This window comes from Colletotrichum destructivum, chromosome 9 (genome assembly GCF_034447905.1).
Source record: "Colletotrichum destructivum chromosome 9, complete sequence".
Classification (NCBI taxonomy): Eukaryota; Fungi; Ascomycota; class Sordariomycetes; order Glomerellales; family Glomerellaceae; genus Colletotrichum; species Colletotrichum destructivum.
This window is the reverse complement of record NC_085904.1, coordinates 2,548,951-2,567,487: the sequence shown is the minus strand read 5'-3', so window position 1 is coordinate 2,567,487 and position 18,537 is coordinate 2,548,951. Positions and strand designations below refer to the sequence as shown.

Genomic DNA, 18,537 nt, shown 5'->3' with positions numbered 1-18,537 from the left:
GAAGCAGAGCGTCCAAGAGTCGAGGGTGAAACGGTCTTGCGGTATTCTGTATCGGTGTTGTCCAATATCCGAGAGGAGACGGAGGGAAGAAGGAGGAGGGGGGGAAGGAGCCTATGGTTGAAGGTCGTCGGCGTAGTTGAGTGTTGACGTGCGTTGCGTTATGCTGGTGGAGATGAGTGATGACATTGGGGGGGGTGGGTGAGTACTCGATGCCGGTTGCCGAAGGGTTAGTTCTTGGTATTCTTTGTAACAAACGCACGGGGGCGGCGGCGGCATCCGTCTTGTTTATATCATGGGCTGCTATTGCCATTGCCGCATCCCGCAACTCTACTCCTCGCCATCACCCTCAACCTCGTCATGCTACCTCGCACTGCGACGGCAGGTGATCAACCCCCCCCCCCCCCCCCCCGTAGGTACCAGTGAGTAGGGTAGATAGGTAATCAGCGAACAGTATATGCCGTTCTCGAAGCATTCACCCCCCCCGCCAGGTGAACCCGCAAGGTCGGTCATATCCGTCCACGGCCCTGCAGCGAGGTGGCGCTTGGCCCAAGAGGGCAATGACACGTCGGGCCTAGCGTCCCTCCCCATCAGATCGCAATACTGACCAGTGAAACGAAGGCCGGAGACCTGTCTGCCATTTTCTTGTTGGGCTCTCCATCGTCCCCGCCTCCGAATCTTAGCGTCCCGGTGATCCAGCGATGCCAATCAAAGGAACCGCACCTCTCTCGAGTGTCTCGCTGTTGGTTCCCTCACTGGTCCAGCAGCCCGACGACGAGCTCGCTGACCGACTCTGCACCAGACGCTCATTGCTCACGCTCATGCTCACGCTCACACTCGCATTCACACTCACGGGTTGCTGACCGCAGCCAGCCCATTCCCCAAGCCTCAACCGTCCACGTTGGCCCTTGTTTCCAGTAGCGCAAATCCTGGCCGGCCCGGTCTGCCAAGCAACCCCCAAGCACCAGCCCAACCGGAGGTCGACACACCTTAAAACCCCTCCAAATCTATGCTTAGCAACCTGTCTTCATTTATCGACAACTCTAATGAGTAACGGCAGAGAACGCCCTGAGTCGGGTACCCTGCGTACCCTGCCGTGCTAGCTGCTAGTAGCACAATTCTGGTTGGGCAGACTGCGGTCTGTGGGACACGATACAGCTGCCCCCGCGGCCCTTCGAAGCTCCTCTCCCCCACTCGAAGCATTCTGCGCCTTCCACTCGCAGCTGGAAAGCAACCCCCAGCACCTTACCTCGCTGAAATCCGTTCGGGCCCCGGCCTCCTATCCCTGCTGTCCCTGTCCACAATCGGCGTCAGGGCGGGTATCAAGCCTCTGGCGGCGGAGCAAGGGACAAAGAAGGGCAAATGGAAACGCGGCGACGGCGACGGCGGTGAGGTGGGGAGGCGCTGAACCGGAGGACCCTGACGACCTGAAAGAGGAATAAGGAGAAGGGGAGAAAACTGCGCCTTGTCCGTGATTGGCCGCAGCGTGTCCCACGCCACACAGAAAAGCGGATCCCGATCTTATAGTGCTGTGATTCGTCCAGATCGGCTCCTCTCCACCGTGATGCAGGCCCAGCCCAGCCACACCACTCGCGTTACGCGGCCTCCGATCTCTTGCTCAAAACGGTTTCGTTTTCGGCTGGATTGAATCGGCCTACCGCCGGAATCTTGAATCTTCCAGCAAAGAGCGTCCCTCTCCTCCTCTCCCCCCAACCCCACTCATCCCCGTGACGGTCGTCCCACATCCCAACGGGGCCACGAGTCCCGTCGCCGCCGCCGTCATCATCCGCCGCAAACACCGAGGACCCCCCTGTGTCCCGTAACCCCAGCATCCACGATCCGCCAGATGGCATGTTTTCGCAGACCACAAACACCACCAGAGCCTGCCTCTGAGAAGGCAGGACCTGACAACATAAAAAATTCGATCTCGATTGACGAGCTCCACTGGCATGTCATCCCGTTCCCAGCTGTGTTTGAGTTCATGTGTCTCGCAGAACGTTGCTCTGGTATTTCGCTTCCTAGCCCGCGGCCGTCAATGACTTCCGTTCCTGGCCCCGAATAACCTCCCCCGATAAGGCCACTGAGACAAAGACATGTCTCTCAAATAACCTCGTTGGCGTCCTTCGCCGGGGCTGACAAGACCCTTTCTCGCGACGGTCTGGACCGCCCCCGGCGAGCCTCCCTGGTTATCCTTCAAGTATTGGCACATTCCCACGCATTGTCGTGGGTCCCGGTGGGCTGGGACTCGCACATGTAGTTAATGCTTGGAATGCTCGTCGTTTTCAAAGGTGCCGAAGTAAACCCCAGATGCGGCTTAACCCCATGGGAGGGAGTCTGCTTTGGCATGCTTCTATGTAATGTCGGATGCAACGACACCCGTCCGACCTATCGTGGGCTCTGGAAGTAATTCTGTGCCATGATTCCCCCCGTGTCGAAAATTTTGCTTTATTTTGTAGTCCGTGTAGCTGCTCTGGCCCAGTGTGACTTTTGTGTTCGTGCCCGGTACCCTGCTTTGAGATCGCTGATTCCACGCCACCCGCAGTGAAGCCGTGTTTCCTGGCCCGACTTACACAGCTGTTGTCTGTTCAACCAGGTTCGGAGAACCTCCCTACGGGGCCTCCTCCCCTCCTCCCTAGGACCTGGGCTCCGTAGCTCGGGCATGTGGTAGCCCCATCTTAAGGCACCATGCGGACGAGGCTCAGGGGCCTCACCAGATCGTAGTTCTCGCAAGCTGCTATGGTCTTTATTGCCGCGGCCCCCTTCGCGTGAGGAGGGTCTTGAAGATGGACCTCAGAGACCTTCTTGTCGCCCCTCTCCACCTTCCTTCCCCAATGGCATTTGAGGCGATCCGTCTTTCAGAACCGTCGTGGGGCGTCGGGCTTCGATCAGCCGATAGCTGCTGCGGATATTGCGGGCGAGCTTGTGGACGGCATAGGCGAGCAGGGGTCGAGTGAACATTGGGACGGAGGGCAAGCCTCGCGATGTCGATGTACACGAAGTAGAGTCTTGGACAAATGTGAGGAGAGAAAAACCGGGGACCCGAAAGCGAAAGTTGGCATCAGCACTCACGCCGTGGTCGTCGATTCCTCTTCCACAAGCATGGAGCCGCGGTAGCATATGGAGATAACCGCACAAGAGGCAGGACCTTACACTTCACTACCATCCGAAGGAAAACACCACATCAGACGAACCTCCGTTCGCGTGGTTGGACGAGCTCCGGGATCCCGGGCCTCCGGGCCCCGGAAGGCTCCGGCATTGTCTAGTGAGCTCGACCATCACCTGCTGGGCCGCTTCCAGGACAAGCTGCAGCGAGAACCACTGGAATAGGACAGTGAAAAAAACGGTGGGTCCTTGTTTGCACCAACACCAAAGACGTCGGAACAAGTGTGGGAGCACCCCCCTCCCCCTCGGTTGACTTGAACGAGTGTCTACATCAGACTTTCGAAGGGCAAGCGTGAGGCACTCGCTAGACCACACATATCGAGCTGTTTCTCATGCCTTTCATGTGTACCGTTTCTCACATTGGGTCGCTTGATTGACAACTTCCTTTATTCTGTGACACTTCTCGAAATAATGACAACAGCACGACAAGACTCCGACAATCTCGCATGGGACCGAAGCGACGAGCTCTGGGATGAGGCGGTAAAGCAAGTTCGATTGTCATCCCGGTGTCGGGAAATTGAATCGTTTGCCGAGAGCGTGTTCGGAAAGCCTGCCAGGTTGATCACCCCTTTGATCATCGGCGGCTTCAACGTCTTGTATCCTATCCAGCTCGAGGGCGCTTCCGATACTGTTCTCGTCCGCGTGCCGTGCCCCAATCAGGCCGTGTTCCCTGAGGAAAAGATACTCGCAGAGGCTGCGACAGCAACGTATATCGCTCTGCATACACGACTCCCGGTTCCGAAAGTTTTACACCATGGCATACACTCGGATATCGGTCCGTTCATGGTCATCCAAGACCTCGGGTCCCGGAAGACCCTGAGCCAGGCTCTGGAGGCTCCTCGCCAGGATTCTAACGAGACAGTCGTCCTTAACCCCCATATTCCCGAAAGCAGGCTCAAGATGCTCTACGCGAAGATGGCTCGATGCGTGCTGCAGCTCGTACAACCTTCCTTTCCGCGCATCGGTGCTCTCGTCGAAACGGGCCCTGCGTCTCACTGTGTCGCGGGACGACCCATCACTCTGAATATGAGCAACATGGTCCAGCTCTCAAACATACCCGATTCGGTATTTCCGCCCAAAGATACCACGTACCAGACCGCCGACGAGTGGTACGCGGCGCTGGCCGAGATGCAAATGGCGACGCTCATCTTCCAGCACAACGACATGGTAATCTCCGAGGACGACTGCAGGAACAAGTACGTCGCGCGCCAGCTGTTTCGCAGGTTAGCCAAGCAAGGACGGCTATCGAGTTACGGGTTTGCCGAAGACACCTGGTCCGCCCGCTCCAAGCGCGCTCGCGCAATATTGCCGATGCTCGACGGCTCGGGCGCCTTCCGCCTGTGGTGCGACGACTTCAGGCCGGCCAACGTCCTTGTCGACGAGGACGACGACGTGCTTGGGGCCATTGATTGGGAGTTCGCGTATGCCGCGCCAACGCAGTTCGCCCTGGATCCGCCGTGGTGGCTCCTCCTCGACGTGCCCGAGATGTGGGACGGCGGCATCGAGGAGTGGGCGCGTGTCTACGGGGGCCGTCTGAGGACGTGGCTCTCGGCCTTGGAGGAGGCAGAGACGGAGATGGGCGCCGGGTCTGCTTTGCCCCTTTCGGCGTACATGCGGGAAAGCTGGGAGACTGGCCGTTTCTGGCTCGATTATGCCGCGAGGAGGAGCTGGGCGTTCGACACCGTTTACTGGAAGTACTTGGACGGCCGTTTCTTTGGCGAGGGGTGCGAGAGTGGTGACCCCGTGAAAGAGCTGTGGAAGACGAGGGTGCATCTACTCAGCCCGGAGGAGCGGGCTGCGATGGAGCTGATGGTGAGGACCAAGATGGAGGAATCAAAGGAGCGGGTTTTGGTTGAATGGGACGCTGGAGAGGCAAAACAGCGCCTGTCGTCCTTTTTATTCGACTAAATGTGTGCTGTGAGAATAAAACCCCAGAGATGTCGACGGATACTATTGTTGTGCAACCTTTATAGCTTTATGCAGCCGGCCCCTGGGCAATTCACCAAATCATTGATTAGCAAGAGTCTATATTATCAAGAGGTTGGTAGTATCTTCTAGGTAGCTGTGCAGCTCACTCTGATGGTTGGCACTTGACTGTCTACTGCAATGAACTGCATAATGACACCGCACACAAATTACAGCATTAGATCGTTTGGAATAGTCATTAGATATAATTTTATAGTATACAAGAAAAACGCATACCCTGTCGTTGCGGGTGTGGTATCATGTGTGGTATCATGTGTGTGTGTTTGTGTGTGTTATACACAATTTCATCCGTATCCATCGCTACCAACTCCCAAATCCCATCCCGCGTTACGCCCACACTGAATTCAAAGGCGTCATTCTCGTCAACGCATTAAAATCTCAAATCACGAGGCCAAGCGGCTATTACATGCCTGCGCGAACTCGTCCGCTGGCGAGCTCAGTAGCGGGTTCGGCGCTGCCAGAAGTGACGACGGCGGTAAGGAGTGTGCGTGGCGGGGGGCGAGTAGTGGTCGACCTTGGCCCGCTGCTGGCGGCGCTTGTGCATGCGGCCGCTGCAGCAGGTGAAGAAGACGATGACAGTGCCGAGCAGCAGGCAGATGGCGGCGGCCAAGAGGGTCCAGAGGGCGACGTCGTAGTGGGCGTAGCTGCCATTGTCGCCGTTATCGTCGCGGTTGACGTTACGGCGGATGTAGGCGAGCATGACCCAGTCGCAGATGAGGGCAACGACGGTGATGAGGAAGGCGGTGCCGGAGACGAGGGCGGCCAGCAGCGAGCCGAACATGCCGGCGCCGATGGAGAGGATGAAGGCGATGAAGGAGACGCCGGCGCCGATGGGGTGGAGGATCATGACGCGGGTCAGGCCCTCGGCGGCGTCGGAGGACCATCCAGAGTACTGCGCGGCATCGGCCTCGGCAACGATGTCGGCGGGCGAGTAGCCGATTCTAGAGCGGCTGCATTGATCGGAGCCACTAGGAGGTTGGGTTAGCAAGCTGCCTTTTTGTTTGTTGGTGGATGAGAGGACTCACTCTGCAGAACCGCCACGGACACACCACCCAAAGGTGCCGAACGCGATCTCATCGCCAGCCGAAGAGTCGCCCAGCTTCACGGTCAAGAGGGAGATGTTGTGCACCACCGGGGCGGAGATGCTGGTGACAACGAGGAGCACCGTTGCCGCGAGGAGCAAAAAGGTACCAAAGTGGTGAATGAAGCCGGTCACAGCCATGTTGATGAATTTTCTGCCGAAATGCTGGATGTGTGTGTGTGTGTGTGTGTGTGTGTGTGTGTGTGTGTGTGTGTGTGTGTGTGTGTGTGTGTGTGTGGTGTATGTATGGTTCGTGTAGAGCTAGGTTGCACGAAGCAAGTGGCGATGCGATACTGAAGTGATGACCATGTTTGTCAAAGGGAGGGAGAAGCCATCCGCATATAAGCACCGCCGTCCCACAAACCCTGAGCTAGGCCAAGAAACAGGAATTTGCATGATGTGCTGTATCGCCTGTGACAGTACGACGCTGGGCGCAGGCCACCCGCAGTCCCAGGGCCAAGATTGCCGTGTAAGTCAAGGGTCCCGAGGCAGCCCAACGACTGCGACGTCATCAGCGTGGCCCAGTCAGGTACAGTCGTGTACTTTTGTGGCTTTTTTGAGGGGGGACGGGTGGAATGGACCCTTGCTTGCGCAAACATGCCCCAGTGCCACGGTTGGTCGGCTCGTCTAGGCTCTGCTAAATTTGCTTAATTGACCATGACTGCTAGTCGGTGATGGCCGCCTTTTGGGTGACGGGGGACGTGGCATCGGGAGAGAGCCGTGACGTATTGGCGCCATCGCCAAGCTGATTGGCCCGTCGCTTGCTTCGGTGCCGATCCAGGGTATTGCAGGTTGCATGTCTTCCTTGTTTTTGTGGCTCTGATATGACGCCACGCGTTGGATGAGCCCTGACAAGGGCACTCCCGACTTCAACGTCAGTCGCCGTCCTGCTGACTGCCGTACTGCCGATTTCGAGTTGTTTCTTTGGCTGAGGATGCGATGCAGCCTGTCAACAGGATTTCGATCGGTTCGCAGTTCGATTCCGCTGGCAAGGGCCCCGAAAGACATTTTCGTCATCTTGGGCAGGCTCTTTTTGCCTGATTCTGATTCTTGGAATACAATGCCACCAAACCAACTGTCCTATGATCCCTTGGTCGTCGTCCCCTAGTGGTCTCTGACGGTTAAGGGTCTCCATGTCAATGCACCGTTCATGCCCGCATGATTTTAAGGCCATGCTGCCGAGACGTTAAGAGTTCCGTCCGATGATATGACCAATTAGAGGACTTGCGTGGACATCCTGCCATCCTATCTCGACAAGAGTCTAGCCCAAATTTTCTGCTTCAATGGTTGACTCTCTTCTGGAACGCTTAGCCCAAGGCGAGACTCTTAAAGCTCATCTTGGCTACCGGCGGCTGCTCTGATTCCTAAGCTGGCATTTCCCATCGGCTGGCGGCGAAACCACGAGCCATTCCATCGCATTATGCCGTGCGCATCCACCTGTACAACGGCGAAGCCGCGTCGTCGTTGCTGGTGAGCACCAGTCGCAGTATTATGTCCTCGCGCTTGTGCAGCCTGTCGCGGAGCTCTTAACACTATCCGGCTAAGACTTTGGACTCCACCGGACGGCAGCGTCTCCGCGGTACGAATGTTGATGTACGCCGAGGCTAAGATCCTGCCCAACTGGGAGCACCGGCGCGCCTCGGGCGTCGCCACCACCACACGGGCGCGCTGCGTGATAGGTTTCCTAGGCAGATCGACGCGTATTTCTCCGTCTTTCTCCATCTCTATCCGGGCCTTCTACCCAAACTGGTTTCCCTGGAGTAGCCTACGTTCGCTGTGGAGAACTTTTCAGGCGATGTTACTCGTGAGTAAAGAACTATGCTGGACCCTGGGGTTCGTCCGGACAAGAATCACGCCTGCATCCGTTGACAGCCCATATTGCCGCTAGATAGCTCCTCAAACCGCCGGATTGCTTGCCAGCACTCGGTATTGAATTTGGGCTGTGGTTCTCAGCGTTGCGGCTACGGTAGCCCATAGCGCGGAGCCCAGGACCCTAGCCTTAATACTGATCCGCATGGCGGAGCTGGCCAACAGGTAACCCGTCCAGGACCGCGGGCGTCGTGTAAGCATTCGGTATGCTCCATTGTGATGTTTCAAAGCTTGAGTTTAGGTAAAGCCAGAAGCATCCGATATGGGGGTTTCAACGTTGGAGCACGGAGGGCGGTTATGAAATGAGTGGATCGTCATACCACAAGAAATCCAGCGCCTCACCAATCACCAGCCCTGTCAGGCTACGTGATACGATAGGGCTGCCAGCGATGAATAGCCAGCAATCGTGCCCCGTGGCGAGAGAACACAATGTCTCCTGTTGTGGCCGAGTGTGCTCGTCCTCATTTCGACTTGTCGGCCCCTTGTTGGAGATGCAACAAGCCTTCCATAATGGCAGGTGCCTTTTCGACATCCTCCCTCCGTTGGATACGGTCGATGATCGCGCGCTTCTTGACGTCCACCGACTTGGTGCCGAGGAGGATGTCCTCCCACAGCTGGCCCTTGGCGGAGGCCTTGATCTGGCCGCCCGTCTCCCAGTCCGCCAGCCCGTCGGCGGCGACGTCTTTGGGCAGCGACTCTCTCAGGGTCGCCGACATGACCGTCTCACGACGAGACCTAGGCCATGGGCCATACAGAGGGGACGCCTTGATAGCGGCGGAGTGGATATAGGTCGGGGCCGGGAAGATGTATACCGTGAACTCCTTCGTGTCCTCCGCCTGCGCGGCGCCCTCTACGTCGTTGTCTGGTCTTTTCGGGTTGAAAAAGGGGCCGGAAGAGGCCGTGCTTATCAAGAATGTCTTGACGGACCCGTTAGTCCGGGGCGTCGCGAGCTGGTATTGCAGTGGGCTGATCTTGGCGAGTTCCTTGACTTTCGCCTTGTCGCTGAGTACCGAGATGAAGGATGAGGGATGGTTCTGTGTGGAGGCAAATGTCAGCGAAATCAGTGAAGAAGAGATCACGGCAAGGCGTCTTCATATGCGACGTACATCTAGCTTCTTGAATACTTCGACGTTGGCGAACTTCTGCAGCGAATGCAGGACAGCGCGTCGCTCGGCGAACTTGGTCGGTCTCGGTACGACCGTGACTTGTATCGTCCGCGCAGCCACCTTGTTGTGGAGACTCTGAAGAACAGCCTGACCGTTGGCCGACATGATGAAGACGACAGATGCGGTTACAATGGCATGTGAGGAGGCATAGGGGAATGGAATGGGATGGGATGCAGAAGCGCAATTCAATTGAAGCTCCGCAAAGTCGTCAAGCTCTGGTGGAGCTCCGGACCGTGCGGATAAACAAAGGAAATGATTATTAGCACTCAGACCGCACCGGGGTGCCCCGCCAAATGGCGGGGAGGCGACTCTCCGCGACTGAACTTCTAGAACAGCTTGGAAAAGGTACGCAGCGCTACGCCTGAAGTCCGTCATCTATTCGACTCGCAGAACCTCCCCCCTACCACAAGTTTAAGTCCTACCATATACAACCTCCCAACGTCGGAACCAGCAACGCGCAGCGCAAGACCGAGCCCAATCTACAATACTACTCCAAAAGCAAACCCCTCGTCGCATTCGTCCACCGAGAAAAACCATGGCCGCCATTATCGACGCCGACGACGTGATGGAGCCCACCCTCCAGTCCATCCTCGACCAGAAGTCACTGCGCTGGATCTTCGTCGGCGGCAAGGGCGGTGTTGGCAAGACCACTACCTCGTGCTCCCTCGCCATCCAGCTCGCCAAGGCCCGCAGGTCGGTCCTCCTCATCTCCACCGACCCGGCGCACAACTTGTCCGACGCCTTCAACCAGAAGTTCGGCAAGGAGGCCCGCCTCATCGACGGCTTCACCAACCTCAGCGCCATGGAGATCGACCCCAACGGCAGCATGCAGGACCTGCTCGCCGGCCAGGCCGACGAGGTGGACGCCATGAGCGGCGGTCTCGGCGGCATGATGCAGGACCTCGCCTTTGCCGTACGCCTTCCCCCTGTCCCTTTCCCAAATTTGAAGGAAATAAGAGCTGATGCAATTGCCCCCGAAACAGATCCCCGGTATCGACGAAGCTATGTCGTTCGCCGAGGTTCTCAAGCAGGTCAAGTCCATGTCTTACGAAACAATCATCTTCGACACCGCCCCGACCGGCCACACCCTCCGCTTCCTTTCCTTCCCCAGCGTCCTCGAAAAGGCCCTCGCCAAGGTCTCCCAGCTGAGCTCGCAGTACGGGCCCCTCCTCAACGGCTTCCTCGGCTCCGGCGGCCAGCTGCCCAACGGCCAGAACCTTAACGAGATGATGGAGAAGCTCGAGACGCTGCGCGAGACCATCTCCGAGGTCAACACCCAGTTCAAGGACGAGAACCTGACCACCTTCGTCTGCGTCTGCATCCCCGAGTTCCTCTCGCTCTACGAGACGGAGCGCATGATCCAGGAGCTCGCCAACTACGGCATCGACACCCACAGCATCGTCGTCAACCAGCTGCTCTTCCCCAAGAAGGGCAGCAACTGCGACCAGTGCACCGCCCGCCGCAGGATGCAGAAGAAGTACCTCGAGCAGATCGAGGAGCTGTACGACGAGTTCAACGTCGTCAAGATGCCCTTGCTGGTCGAGGAGGTCCGCGGCAAGGAGAAGCTCGAGAAGTTCAGCGAGATGCTCACGACCCCGTACGCTCCTCCCGAGATGGACGCATGAGTGACATGTTCCGGCGTGGAGATTCTTTTCCTATCAAAACAAGAAGAGAAAGCGGATTTGACTATGAAACTTTGCTTATGACGGGATGGGTAGCAGCGGCGTCAAGAGTCACGAGAGGGAAGAGACATAGAATACATTCACAAAAAAACGATTGATACCCGGTGATGCGTGTAGGGGGACTTTATTTAACCATCTTGGTGCGTGATAAGATACAGAAAAGCTGTCAACGTCCAAGTTAAGAATGTGTGGGAATTGCACACATCTGGTGTCTCATTATCCCGAATGCCCACCCCTTTCTCTTTAATTGTCCCTGGTGACAAGTCCACAGTAAAGCGCATTCCGCTCCATTCCAAGCAACAACATTCCGCCCCGTCGTCCGTACCCCATCCTGAACGCCTCAAGACTGTTGAAGAGTCTTGTCCAAATGCCTCTCTTGGGCTGTGAATATTTGTCTTATGCCGTGTTTTTTCCTGAATGATAATGATGAAACCGTAATGCAAGGTGTACCGTATAGTGTTACACGCAAAGAAGTCGTGAGAAGCCATGGAACGTTCGAGGAAGTCTGGTGTTGAGGAACCACCATACAAGTGATGGAAGCTCACAGTTCCCGGTAATCGCTGGGCCGAACGCGTTTCTGACGGTTCTGATGGCGATGAGGGTTGACGGGTCTCCGGAAGTACGCGTCTTCATCATTGCTCGGCTGCGTGAAGTTGTGACGTTGTTGATTGTAGCCACCCATGCCGCCGCCGTTCATGCCGCCGTTCATACCATTCATTCCCCCGTTCATACCCCCGTGCATACCACCATTCATGCCACCATTCATGCCACCATTCATACCACCATTCATGCCACCGTTCATGTTGGGGTTGAAGTTGTTGTTGCCGTACATGTTGTTGCCCATGTCAGGGAAACCGCCGCCGTTCATGGGGTTGAAGCCCGGCATGCCCATCATGGGGTTCATCATACCCATCATCGGCATTCCCATGTTCATGTTACCCATATTCGGCATGTTGGGCATGTTAGGCATGCCGGACATCCCCATGAATCCGTTCATCATGGGCATGCCGCCGAAGCCCATCATCGGGTTCAAGGGCATACCATTCATACCGTTCATGCCATTCATCATCGCCTGCTGTTCTTGTTGCTTCTGCATGGCCTTCGGGGCCTTAGGGATCTTCGGGTTCTCCATCAGCTCATCGGCCGGGCGCTTCTTTGAGTTGGAGTCGACGGACGAAGCACGTTCGGCAGGGCCGGTCGGTGCGTTCGCCGGTGTGGCCGATGCCGACTTCGGTGTACCATCGTTTGTTGTAGTAGATGTGGGAGCGGCGGCAGCGACTGAGGGCGATTTTTGAGGCGTCGGCGACTTTGCGGTTCCGGTCGCCGATTCTGTCTTGCCCTCCTCCGTCTTGCCCTTCGGAGACGAGGTCGCTGCTGCCGGCGAGGCTGCGGCCGGGCTCTTTGCTTCCGTCTTCTCTTTGAGGAACGCCTTGATCTTGTCGGCAGCCTCCTCATCAACCTTCAGATCGTCGATCAGGACACCTTCCGTAGAGCAGTTGGGGCAGATGAAGTCCGATTCGATGAGAGCATTGGTTATGCAATCATTGCAATACGTCTTCTGGCAGCACGGGGTCTTCATTGGTTCTATGAACATCTTCTTGTCGATAGGGCACTCGAGCCCCTTCTCCTGCAGCTCCTTGTCTCCCATAGCGATTGCCTTGGCAGCGGAGGCTGAGGACTTGGCCTTGGCCTGGAACTGTTCCCACGATGCCTTGTCAGGCTCGGCGATCACAAACTCTCCCTCAGCATTGACCATGATGCCTGAAGGTCTCTTGGTCTCATCATCGCCGCTCTGGGCAAGGGCGACCGACTTGTCGACCGTCCGCAAGAATGATCTCGGAATGCCAGTCGTGCGCTTCACGCGCGGACGGTTGTCAAATTCCGGATCATCATTTGTTGGGCACAGCTGGATCCAATGTCCCTTCTCCCCACAGCGGTAACAAATGTAACCGTTGGGCGGGTCATGATCAGGCACGTTGGCTGGTTTCTTGGAGCCTGGCTTGAACACCGGGGTGTGACTTCACGCGAGGTTAGTAAGTGTTGGTCGATGCCATCACAGGGCAACTTACTGTGACATCTCCTCCTGCTGAGCCGACCACGATTCGGTCTGCGCCTGGAACATGGCAGCCATCTTCTCCTCTTCCGTCATGGCACTATTCATCTGGCTGATGGCGTTGGATGTCGCCTTGGCTGTAGCTGTTTTTGTGGTTTGCTCCTTGCGAGACGAGTTCTTTGCAGCGACGGGCATCTTCCCAGAGACGTATCGAGCACCGCGGCCTGCGCCGGGTTTGGCGGCTGGGAGACGACGAGCGACGACCGTCGTCGATCGGGGGATAATAGTGGTATCATCATCGTATTCTAGAATATCATTAGAATGGCACTTGGTAAGTAGACACGATACAACTTACCTTCACTGCCATCTTCGGAGTAAATGGCGAGGTCGAAATCAGTGCCGTCGCCCAGACCACTCTTCAAGATGATATCGCGCTTCAATTCGAAGACGGAAATACCGGTGCCGTCGAACTCAACCCGTGTCGGTTCCTTCTGCGACTTGAACTTGAAGAAGACGGAGGACGCCATAGTGTATTGTATTTCGTAGACTGGTCACAAGTGTAGACCGGGAAATATGTCGATGAAAGTAATGCGACGAGTGGTCAAGTTTCTGATAGTGGCGATGGCGATGGCGATGATGGGATTTGCGAGCGACGAAGCAGACGCAACGCTACCTTAGGGTGAGTTGAGAGTGACTTGATGCTAGTTATTTTTTTCTTGCTTTTTGCGTGCGTGATCTCTCTTGCGCTCAGCACCTCTCAAGAGTAATGGAAAATCAATTCTGATTTACTTGGAAGAACAAGGAAATAAGGGTTGCGGAGTGTAGAGAAAGAGTACAAGGCCAAAGAGGCTGACACCGGTTGGTAAATAGGCAGCCCTTTGTGTGAATCCCTCCTTACATCCAAATCACCTCGACACCACGTGTACCATCAGTCGAGAAGCCTCAGTTAGCCAAAGTAGGAGTTTCCAGGTCAGTATTCCGATCGAGGCGAACGCAGTCGCTGGGAGGTCCTCTTGTATCCGGTAGGAGACAAGAGGGGGAAGGGAAATGGTCGCTGCTGAGCGGGCACTTGCGTCGCTAGTTGGCGGCAATTGGGGAGCTGATTAATCGATTGCTGTGCGGCAGCAAAAAAGCGAGCAGCTGTACAAAGAGCGGTCGGTTCGCAGAAAGGCGGCGCGATTGCGCGGTCGGGAGTCAGAAAGAGAGCGAGATGCGGTGGTGGTGATGTTCATGGCAGGGAAAAGAGGAGTAAGGCGACGGGGGAGAGCGAAGAGATATAGCCGGCTTTGATTGCTGGAGGCAGGGACGGAGAAAGGTGTGCCTGGAACCCACCCGAGTCCTGCCACCTGATTCTGTAGCACAATTCTGGGCACGCCGGCCACCTCTTCTCCTCTCTTATCCTGCACCACCTATCTAGGCGCCCGGATGGCACGTGAGGTACCGGAATATCTAAGCAAGAGTTTTTCCGCATCCCGTCAAAATAAATGGAGACAGCTGGCAGCTGCCGTCGATGGAAGGACCAGTGCAACGCCGACACCTCCACAGGAAGGAATCGCCTAGATGAGAGTTCGAGTCACGTGCTGTAGTGGCACGCAAAAGTTCTTTGGTCTTGTCTTAGCGTCTCCACGCCATTAGCAATGAGCAAGTCCCCTTCTTGCTGATACGCCGTTGCTTGCCGAAGCGCGCATTGAGATAGAGCGAGAACCCCGCCATCCCGAGTAGCAGCTGTGGGTAGGTGCATGTGTTGGTAAGGAAGGTACTCTGGTGTTCCCTTCCCGGTGCAGCAGATTTCTGGTCAGCTCTGTTACGCCCGATGTAGAAGGTCCAGTCCGGCGTCATGCCCCGCACCTCATTGTTCAGAGGTCTTGCCCGCCCTCAGACGACTGGAAAGTTTGCTCTTACATCCCCAAAACCCCTCCCGTGTTGGCAGTCAATATCCCATTCCCGCCGTCACTACCTCTCTCCAGCAGTACAAGCACACCAAGCTCGCAAGATGGCTCCCCAACTTGACGGCTACTTCAAGCAGGTCGATGCCGACGCCGACCACTTCATCGAGCGCCTCCGCAAGGCTGTTGCGATCCCCTCCATTTCTGCCGAAGTCGAGCGCCGCCCCGATGTCGTCAAGATGGGCGAATGGCTCGCTGCCGAGCTGAAGGCCCTCGGCGCCTCTGTCGAGCTTCGACCTCTCGGCGAGCAGCCCGACAAACCCGGCCTGCAGCTGCCCCCCGTCGTTCTTGGAAGATACGGAAGCGACAAGAACAAGCGTACCATCCTGGTCTACGGCCACTACGATGTTCAGCCCGCCGAGAAGAGCGACGGCTGGGCGACGGAGCCTTTTGAGCTGTCCGTCGATGACAAGGGCAGGATGTTCGGTCGTGGTGCTACCGACGACAAGGGTCCTGTGCTTGGCTGGTTGAACGCCATCGAGGCTCACCAGAAGGCTGGCATCGATTTCCCCGTCAACCTCCTCATGTGCTTTGAGGGCATGGAAGAGTACGGCTCTGAGGGTCTTGACGACCTTATCAACGCCGAGGCCAAGAAGTACTTTGCCGACGCCGACGCCGTCTGCATTTCTGACAACTACTGGCTCGGAACCGAGAAGCCCTGCCTGACCTACGGTCTCCGTGGCTGCAACTACTACTCCGTCGAGATCTCTGGTCCCGGCGCTGACCTGCACAGCGGTGTCTTCGGCGGTACTGCCCAGGAGCCAATGACCGACTTGGTTCGTGTCCTTGGCTCTCTGGTCGACACGAACGGCAAGATTCAGATTCCTGGCATCAACGACCAGGTTGCTCCCGTGACCAAGGAGGAAGAGAACCTGTACGAGGGTATTGCCTTCACCATGGACAATCTCCACGAGTCCCTTGGCAGCAAGACCACCATCTTTGAGGACAAGAAGCCCACACTCATGGCCAGATGGCGCTACCCATCTCTCTCCCTCCACGGTATCGAGGGTGCCTTCTCCGCCCCCGGCGCGAAGACTGTCATTCCTGCCAAGGTGACCGGCAAGTTCTCCATCCGCACCGTGCCGAACATGGAGATCGACGCCACCAATGAGATCGTCTACAAGTACGTTAATGAGCAATTCGCGAAGCTCAAGAGCAAGAACACCCTGAAGGTCTGGGCTCAGCACACCGGCAAGTGGTGGGTTGCGTCGCCCAAGCACTGGAACTTCTCCGCCGCCGCCAAGGCCACCGAGCGGGTCTGGGGCGTGGAGCCTGACTTCACTCGCGAGGGTGGAAGGTATGAAACCATTTCCCATGCGGTTCTTGGTGCTTGCTTGCTAACAGTCCGTCTAGCATTCCCGTCACCCTGACCTTTGAACAGGCCACTGGCAAGAATGTTCTCCTCCTGCCCATGGGTAGCTCCACTGACGGCGCCCACTCTATCAACGAGAAGCTGGACAAGCGCAACTACATCGAGGGCATCAAGCTCCTCGGCGCCTACCTGCACTACGTTGCTGAGGAGCCCATTGAATAAATGGCCACCTTAGTTTAGCAAGTTCTCACACTACAACCAACCACGCGGCTAGGCCATGCACACACAGTCAGGTGTGCTTTTGATCAGCCAATGATGAGTCGCACAAGGCGTAAGCATGGCGTACAGTATGTTGTCGGCTAGTGGAAGCTGTTGCAGATTTGCTTCGAGTATTCACTGCGAAGATCAAGCCATAGGTCACGTAATCAAAAAATACCCAACAAAGTCATATCAGCCATGTTCCGTTTGATTGTTTCTAGAAGTGACGGGGGGTATTGGTCGTGAAAAAATTCATTACTGTGAAGGTTTGGTGGTCGTGGTATCGATCGCGTGCCACATTTGCTAACCAGCAAGCTTCGAAAAAGAAAACGAAAAAAAAACCGCCTGTTGTAAATGAGGCCGACTGTGGCTGGGGATATTTGGTGAAGGTTGTGAAAGGGGGGTATTACTACTACTTCTTCCGCGTCGCGGTTTCCCGGCGCCCTCGTCTCTTGGCCACAACCTCTGGGTCCCATGTCCCGGCGAACAAGTCCTCGAGCTCATCCTCGTCCTCAGAATCAAACACAATCTCGATATCCTCGCTCCCCAGCTCGCCGCCCTTGGCAGCACCACTCGCGGCGTCGGCATCACCGCCCTCTCGTCTTTCACCGTCCTCGTCGTCCTCGTCATCTCTCACCCCGTCGCCCTCCCCCTCGGACTCCTCCTCCTCCCCAGCGTCCCCCGAAACACAACCGCGGCCGCCCGGCGAGGGGACGTCCTCCCAGCTGCGGAAGGGCACGACGCGCTCGACCTCGAGGATGAACTTGCCGACCTTGTACTTCTGGCTGAGCTCCTTAGCGTCGACGTACTTCCAACCAAGTTTGGCGCTACAAAGGACGCAGGTGATGTCGGCGACGACGTGCCAGCCCGTGACGAGCTGGCGGTTCTCGCAGCGGCCGATGCGGACGTTGGCGAGGGACCCGGGGCCGGCGGCGCCGGTGTTGCCGCCCGCCTTCGGGGTGGGGGCGCCGCCCGAGATCGGGGCCGGTGGGGGTGGCGTGGGCGCGACGAGGTAGGCGCGGCCGTAGCGGCCTGTGAAGCCCTTGCTGACGATCTGGGAAGAGAAGGCGACGTCGCAGGAGCAGGTCGAGCAGCGGAGGGTATCTGGCTGGGTGCGTGCAAGGTAGGGACCGCCGTCACCGCCGACTGTTGCGGATTTCGCTGTCGCAAGACGGATGCCAGTTGCGGTCGTTGTTATGGCATCGTGGTACGACGGCGGCGGGGGGCTGTTTGGTGGAGTTGCGGTCTCATCAGTCGTGGACGAGGTCGGCGAGGAGCTCAAGGAGGGGACCTGGCTCGCGGCCGGGGTCGGGGCGGAGTCCGAGGCGGGGGCGGACGGGGGTAGCGAGGTCGCGGGTGAGCGGCGGAAGGGGATGTTGAAGCTCGGGAGGAGGTAGGTCGGGAATGTGGGTCGCGAGACGATGATGTTGGGCGCCATCACGATGTTTGGTGGGGGGAGGAGGGTGAGGGCGCTCTGCCTCCGGTTCCCCGACCCGAAAGCGTTTCTTTGCTTTGGGGGGTTTTTCTTTGTTGGAAGGAGGGCTGGCTGTTCTACTGTGATCGTACTACGGCGTCTGAGGGGTTGTGGTGCTTGGTAGTGGTGGTGGTGGTGGTGGTGATGATGAGAGGGCGGTGATCGTGGAGGGACCAACCATGATTCCTCGACACCGCAGGTGTGTGTTCGAGGGGAACGAGCGAGGGGACGATTGTAAGTGGCACAGATTCAAGACGAGGAAGGCATGGCTTTTTTCCCCCCTTTCTTTTTTCTTGGGACGACAAGGCTGGGGCTATTTGTTTTCTCCTTCTGCAGAGGTTTGGGTTCCAGGTCCTGCGCGACCGGGAAGGGGGGTTGGAGGGGGGCAGTGGTCATGCACGGGTGCCGCGTGTAACGTGTAATAGGTATGTACTATCTAGAGAAGGAAGAGATACGGCACGAGACGGCGGACACGGCGGGATGGAGGGGGTTCTGACTATCTTTTGGGGGAGAGGGCCGGGCGGCTCGGAGAGCAGGCCAATGGATGCAGA

At 57.1% G+C, this 18,537-nt stretch overlaps 8 protein-coding genes across 8 annotated transcripts; 3 read left to right on the top strand and 5 right to left on the bottom strand.

Moving 5' to 3' along the window:
* Positions 1 to 3,570: 3,570 nt before the first annotated feature.
* CDEST_13899 (Putative aminoglycoside phosphotransferase, protein kinase-like domain superfamily) lies at positions 3,571 to 5,067 on the top strand (the record flags this gene model as incomplete). The annotated part of the gene is made up of 1 exon (XM_062930055.1): positions 3,571 to 5,067. One exon carries the CDS (start codon positions 3,571 to 3,573, stop codon positions 5,065 to 5,067), a length of 1,497 nt encoding a protein of 498 aa, XP_062786106.1.
* A 246-nt stretch (positions 5,068 to 5,313) lies between these two features.
* CDEST_13898 (uncharacterized protein) lies at positions 5,314 to 6,806 on the bottom strand. Its single transcript, XM_062930054.1, has 2 exons — positions 6,171 to 6,806; positions 5,314 to 6,113 (listed from the first exon to the last, which is right to left on the bottom strand). Exons 1-2 carry the CDS (start codon positions 6,365 to 6,367, stop codon positions 5,582 to 5,584), a joined length of 729 nt encoding a protein of 242 aa, XP_062786105.1. The 5' UTR covers positions 6,368 to 6,806; the 3' UTR covers positions 5,314 to 5,581.
* Positions 6,807 to 7,552: 746 nt separating this feature from the next.
* On the bottom strand, positions 7,553 to 7,948 carry CDEST_13897 (uncharacterized protein; the record flags this gene model as incomplete). Its single annotated transcript, XM_062930053.1, has 1 exon — positions 7,553 to 7,948. One exon carries the CDS (start codon positions 7,946 to 7,948, stop codon positions 7,553 to 7,555), a length of 396 nt encoding a protein of 131 aa, XP_062786104.1.
* A 608-nt stretch (positions 7,949 to 8,556) lies between these two features.
* Positions 8,557 to 9,366, bottom strand: CDEST_13896 (uncharacterized protein; the record flags this gene model as incomplete). Its single annotated transcript, XM_062930052.1, has 2 exons — positions 8,557 to 9,129; positions 9,202 to 9,366. 2 exons carry the CDS (start codon positions 9,364 to 9,366, stop codon positions 8,557 to 8,559), a joined length of 738 nt encoding a protein of 245 aa, XP_062786103.1.
* Positions 9,367 to 9,598: 232 nt separating this feature from the next.
* On the top strand, positions 9,599 to 11,058 carry CDEST_13895 (Putative arsenical pump ATPase, ArsA/GET3, anion-transporting ATPase-like domain-containing protein). The gene is made up of 2 exons (XM_062930051.1): positions 9,599 to 10,174; positions 10,245 to 11,058. Exons 1-2 carry the CDS (start codon positions 9,797 to 9,799, stop codon positions 10,884 to 10,886), a joined length of 1,020 nt encoding a protein of 339 aa, XP_062786102.1. The 5' UTR covers positions 9,599 to 9,796; the 3' UTR covers positions 10,887 to 11,058.
* CDEST_13894 (Putative E3 ubiquitin-protein ligase RBBP6 family) lies at positions 10,922 to 14,238 on the bottom strand. The gene is made up of 3 exons (XM_062930050.1): positions 13,352 to 14,238; positions 13,013 to 13,301; positions 10,922 to 12,961 (listed from the first exon to the last, which is right to left on the bottom strand). Exons 1-3 carry the CDS (start codon positions 13,521 to 13,523, stop codon positions 11,485 to 11,487), a joined length of 1,938 nt encoding a protein of 645 aa, XP_062786101.1. The 5' UTR covers positions 13,524 to 14,238; the 3' UTR covers positions 10,922 to 11,484.
* Positions 14,239 to 14,635: 397 nt separating this feature from the next.
* On the top strand, positions 14,636 to 16,711 carry CDEST_13893 (Putative peptidase M20). The gene is made up of 2 exons (XM_062930049.1): positions 14,636 to 16,239; positions 16,296 to 16,711. Exons 1-2 carry the CDS (start codon positions 14,834 to 14,836, stop codon positions 16,474 to 16,476), a joined length of 1,587 nt encoding a protein of 528 aa, XP_062786100.1. The 5' UTR covers positions 14,636 to 14,833; the 3' UTR covers positions 16,477 to 16,711.
* Positions 16,712 to 16,732: 21 nt separating this feature from the next.
* Positions 16,733 to 18,523, bottom strand: CDEST_13892 (Putative Yippee family protein). Its single transcript, XM_062930048.1, has one exon. It carries the CDS (start codon positions 17,948 to 17,950, stop codon positions 16,925 to 16,927), a length of 1,026 nt encoding a protein of 341 aa, XP_062786099.1. The 5' UTR covers positions 17,951 to 18,523; the 3' UTR covers positions 16,733 to 16,924.
* Between the last annotated feature and the right edge of the window lie 14 nt (positions 18,524 to 18,537).